Below are 5,824 nucleotides of genomic sequence, written 5' to 3'. Positions count from 1 at the left end.
TATATATATATATATATATATATATATATATATATATATATATATACGCACATATATTTCACATAATTATCATATAAACACCTAATCTAATGACTGAACATGGGCTGGTTACAAAAACAATTGTTTAATGTAATTGAACCCTTTCCCTCCTGGTGCTGCACACTTCCTTCCAGCAGGCTGAAAAGAGGCCCCCCCATTTCTCGCCTTGCTTACAAGAAAGACAAATGTACCTTTTTTGTAATAACCACCAGTTGCAAAAAAACAAAAAACAAAACAGTGAGTCATGGTTGCTAAAAAAAAGTGCAATCCATCACTAATATTTATTTAAGTTGCTGTTTTTAAGTGTAAATTATATTGAATTTTGTGAAATAAAAACGATAGACTGTAAAACGTATTACGGTAGATCATTTGGAATTTTGTGCTAAATATGGCTGTCCCCTTGCCATTTATCAAGGTTATTCTCACTACTTCTCATATATATATAACTTTAGCACATAGATTCAGATTCACTTGGTCATTTTCATTCTGCAATTTAACAATGTGTGTCACACAGGGGATCTTGCAGGGTTTAAAATGTCTCAAGGTTTATATTTTGACCAATCAGTCATGTAAGCTTGGCAAAACTGCTAATCTAAAACAAAAATACACTGTGCTTTAAATATCCCAAATATTACAGTCTTCCATTTAGTCCTGAGCAGTGAAATTAGGATAGAAGATATTTTTTTACAGATACGAAGCAAAGTAACCTTCAAAAAAAATGATACAGCACAAAGACTTAGATTAAGCTTTAGTTCTCTTTTTAGCCACTAGAGGGAACCCTTTTTCAAGAATCAAATCAAACACATCTCCTGTTAATCCAGATCCACTGGTCCATTGCATTGCATTGCTTTCCATTGTCTCATTTAGCATTGTCTAAGTGGCCATAAAAAAATAAGGTCCAAGGTGGCTACAAGAAGAAAGGACATTTCTAAATTGCAATTAAGTTGCTGAAAATACGCACAGAAAGTTTCCCCCGTAACACCACCACCAACAGTAGCCTATACAGTTAAACTAAAGGCATTGTGAAACCATACCTCCATGTTGTTTTCACCTAATTCTGTTTCTAAACTCTGAACATTGCAGCTAATATAACATAACTGTCACGGATTCTGTGAAAATTAAAGCCTCAGTTTAGTGTACAACTCAGATTCTGGATTCTACCCTGGTTTTAGAGGTTGTTTTTTAAACTACGTTGCCCTATAATTTCCAATCACTGTAGATACCCTCCTCTCATATAAAAAAGCTAGTCTTGTCCACAGAACTAGTGCTGAAGTGTTTTTTTTTCTCTATTTTGGTCCATTCCCTGTGAACCTGAGAGAGACGGTGGTGCATATATTCCCAGCAGATCAGTGTCTGGCACCTACAGTCATGCAAAGTTTAAAGAGTTTGCAACCATGTTACTGACTGGATCCCATTTTTTGTCAACAGACCTTCCTCATAAAGTGGCATTGGTGTATATTTAAATTGATGTATAGTAAAGTTACTGGTTTTTCTTCTTTGATACTCTGAGAGGAGTAATAGATTACATTACATTATAGATTAATGGGAGTTTATATACTGGCATGCTTTTAGGGGGTTTGTACGGATGAGCAGTACTACAATGAATGCTAATGTAAGACCTTTTTTTCCCCACAAACACATACCTGACAATTACTGAATTCAGAGTGGTCTATTTTCTGTTTGGTCTATTTTTACACCTCTTGAAATGCTTCTGGCTATTATCTATATACACAGTGTTTGCCACAATGCAAAAAATTCATACAATTAGTCTGCTCTTACTAAAATGTGATGAAAACCAAGTTATCACTCTCTGAGATTTGGGATTGTGCTTCCTGTAGATACACATAAAGATTTAAGACAGCAGCACAAATAGCAGACTGAGCTGAGGACACAAATGTTTCACGCTAAATGTGGCGCTGATGCACAGCTACATAAGATGTGAGGAAATTGGTATGCATTTCAATGCTGTGACCAGTAAAGAGTGCTCACATTCACTCAGTTCACATTCTCTGCACATTTTCTGGGATAGATATGCAGCTGTTTGATACTGTATGTTCGCTGTTTTTCCTTTTAAAAATCGGGCATGATTTAAAGCACCTGATACACATTTCTGGTAATTATAAAATCAAGTTTAAAGGGTGGTTTTGGTCTTGAAAACAACAATTCCTGTTTAGTGTCACAATTTATAGAAAACCATAACTGTTCTAGTCAGTAAAATTCTAGTCACTTTACCTGGTGACATCTTTATTGCAAAAAAAGAGAAGCTCTTAACATTTTATCCACAGTTTTCCAAGAATAATTCACATGAAAACAAACAGAAAATGCTCAACTGATTGTTGGGAGAAGTGCTTGGGTTGTGGCTGGTGCAGCTTTGGCCGTGAAGAGAAAATGTGAGGTCATGGCTGTTTCTGTCCCATTCCCCATGCTCACAGTGCAACCAGTGTTACTCCATGCCGTTCCGCAGCATCTGATTGGCTGCAATAAGCATGACACTGATGATAAAAGCCATGGCGAAGGCGCAGATCAGGCTTTTCCTAACACATGTTTGCCGATTCTTCTTCTTAGGATGAACTGAAAGGAATTCAAGGAAAGGAAAGTGTGAAGAAGCACAATATTTGCACAATTTTTCTTTTCTACTCTGTTTCAGTACGTTTGTAACCTTGATGTTGAATATTTTTTTTAATTGAATGTCAATCTAAGGATGCACATCTCCTTCTCCCCATGCATGTGTGGATTCTCTCCAGGTACTCCAGCATCCTCCCAATGTCCAAAACATGAGTGGTATGTTAATTGCCATCTTTAAATTGTCCTTAGGTGTGAGTGTGTGTGCATGGTTGTGTGTCTGTATTACGTTAGCTCATCTAACCAGCTTTTTTATTTTTAAAAATTGTCATTATATGAAATAAAATCTCTGCATTTAACCCATCCCCTTGGGGGGCAGTGGGCTGCCATTGCGCAGCGACCGAGGAGCAGTGTGAGGTTAAGAGTCTTGCTCAGAGACCCAGAGAGGCAGTCCGTGGGAGTGGGACTCAAACCCAGAACTTCAGGATTCCAAGCTCTATGCCCTAACCACTAGGCCGCCACTCTGCTCCACCCTACTGATAAATCCAGCCAATGCATTGACGCATGTGTCGAGCTCATAAAGTAAAACCCCGTGTCGGCGCATGTATTGTTAAAAGATAGTCACGTTACTGATACAGGAGCTTTTTTTTAACCGATTCTGATGCACTAAACTGTATTTATAAGCATATTTTTAAATAGAATATCTGCTATATTGTATTGTATTGTAAAAACACTGTATAATATACTATTTCTATAAGCTTTTTTAAGGTCCACATTTGTGTGATCACTTTTGCTATAATCTTTTGCTGCTGCTCTAACACCACAATTTCCCCTATGTGGAACAAAAAAGGTATTTTCTATCTTTCTATTCTATCTTTTGCGGTTCATCATTAAATTTATCAAGAAATATGGAGCAGATATCATATTCGTTTTATTACTTTGTTGTGTAATAAAGTAGTAATGTAGTCCTCTCACTTAGTCAACTTATGTGAAATTAAATCAATTTCAAATTGACTCTTTTTTCTCTTTTTTTTGTGTCTCTTTTTTTTTGTAAATAAAAAAATTCTTTTAAAAAAAAAAAGGGTATCATCAATTCTGTATAGCTGTGCATTGGAGGTCAGTATTGGCAGTATTGCTCAATATAGAGTGGGGACTGTATAGTGGACTTCATAGTGCAATCAGTTAACTGAAATCCCATGATGCTTTGTGATGAGAGCTCTTGCAAAGCATCCTGGGATATATTTGCTTGTCTAGCGACTATCAATGCACACTACTTTTCAAGGTGCATTGTGGGAAATGTTCAGTCCACTACTTATTCACCCACTAGACATTTGAACACTCATAAAACGGCGTACTATGTAGGGTTTAGGACAGATGTTCGGACACAGCCAATGAGTCAAACACTGCAGTCTTTACCCTCCCACCTTCATATCCTTCCTAATGTGCCCCATATTAAGCCTGTCCAGACCAGTACCTTGCACACATATGTACATAGTGTGGAAAAAACAAAGAGACCCTGAAATAATTTATTGGTCCACATAAAAAAAATAGATGTTTTAATATTAGATTTTATATATAATATATATTTTTTTTCATAGTAGAGGTTAAAATCCGTTTCAAATCCCCAGATATTGATTTAAAAGCAAAATCACAGATCTGTGAATATTTTTTCAGAAGTAATTAGATTAAAGTCAGAAGTCATTAAATATTGACTCGCATCTGACTGGAGTCCAAGTCACATGACTCATGTCTGCACCTCTGCTTCCATGTGTTAACACTGAGGTCCTAACAAAAATTTCAGTGTCCAGGTGTCTGGCAATGACAGGTGGTGTACCAAGACTGCAGAATTAAAAGTGAAGGAGATGAACTACTAATCATCTGCTAATGCCAACCAGCCACACAGTTGAATCTTTGTACCTGTTTCAGTTTAAATACCACTGAAAATTAATCTGTGGGTCTGAATTCTAACATCAAGGTTAGTTAAAAAGCAGCATAAGCTCATCTAGTCTGACTTAAGACAAGAGCGGGATGGCAGATGAGTTAAAAAAACACTGAAGGAATGTTTTCCATCTAAGAAAATGTGAATGAACACTTGAGTTTAGAGTGTGGCACCATTCTTTATCTACATTTTCTTGTTTTTCTTGTGCAGCACAGGCAATGAGAACATTTCTCAGGTTGAAAGCGAAAACTTTCTAGTGAAAGAAAAGGGGCCAAGGATGAAACGTTTGGGAACCATTGCGATGATCTAATTTGGGCACAACAGCGCAATCATTGAATTTATAATATAAGCCATAAAATCTTAAATATATATTCCATGAAACTGTCAACTAAAATCAGGATAGAAGATTTTTAGAGCTACCACAGTAATTGGTTTCATTTCTATGTATTTTCTGTTGAACTTCAATGAAAAATTGAGGTTTCAGGATCACTGCCTATTTCCCCAGGGATGCATCAGTTCTTTGACTGAAACAAATATAGATGACAGAGCTGCTAAGATTGTGTGCTGCCTTGTTTTGCTTCTTGTGTCTGTGACCCAGATTATGAGTACAATGTCTCTGATGTAAAAACGTCAATACATGCAAAGGCTGGGTACAACCTTGCACAGCAGTAGCAGCAAAAACAAAGACAGGAAGATAAGAGGCAGATTTTTTATTTAATTATTTTTTATCCTGCTTCTTGGGCTGAGAGAGCTTTTGTTCTCTAAAGACAACCTCCCAGAGGTTCACAAATGAGGCAAACAAGAAGAGGCAGATGTGTTCTCCAACAGGTCTTAGTAAAAAGCCAAAAGTTTCCTCTCTGTCAAGTCCCATGTTTCAGTCTGTTAGAATCAACCTGCATCAATAAGTCAGAGTCAAAGCTTGTGGATCTAAGAGCAACCGTGAAAGTAACCGAGGTCCCATTGGATGGCAAAGGATGGGGCAAAAAGCCTGCTTGAAAGAGGTAAGCCGAGGATATAGGATGTGGGTGAAATGTGGGGGAAAAATACAGCTGGTTTGCCTTTTCCTCTTTTCAAAACGACCCATTTCCAACTTCCTATAACTTCATGGTCCAACCATTCCTCATCAGAGGCAACTGTGTGCAGGAAGCTAAAGTCTAAATCCCTTCTTTATGCTCTTATCTCCTTCTTAACCAACCCTACTCCTCTTTTGAGAGCTATATGAGTTTTAAAGTGCAGCAGCTTTTTTTTTTTTAAGCTTAAAGGGATTTCCCAGCAGAAACCCAA

At 37.2% G+C, this 5,824-nt stretch overlaps 1 protein-coding gene across 1 annotated transcript in view; it reads right to left on the bottom strand.

The window, feature by feature from the left end:
* Window positions 1–52: 52 nt before the first annotated feature.
* Window positions 53–5,824, bottom strand: part of LOC107091730 (calcium-binding protein 8-like) — a 51,124-nt gene continuing 45,352 nt past the window's right edge. Inside the window, exon 6 of the mRNA XM_015385840.1 lies at window positions 53–2,610. Coding sequence (XP_015241326.1) covers window positions 2,483–2,610 — 128 coding nt within the window. The 3' untranslated portion in view covers window positions 53–2,482. The remainder of the gene's footprint in view (window positions 2,611–5,824) is intronic.

The sequence above is a fragment of the Cyprinodon variegatus genome, unplaced genomic scaffold (assembly GCF_000732505.1).
Source record: "Cyprinodon variegatus isolate N-32 unplaced genomic scaffold, C_variegatus-1.0 Scaffold350, whole genome shotgun sequence".
In the NCBI taxonomy this organism is placed as follows: domain Eukaryota; kingdom Metazoa; phylum Chordata; class Actinopteri; order Cyprinodontiformes; family Cyprinodontidae; genus Cyprinodon; species Cyprinodon variegatus.
This window is presented reverse-complemented; position numbering and strand designations above follow the sequence as displayed.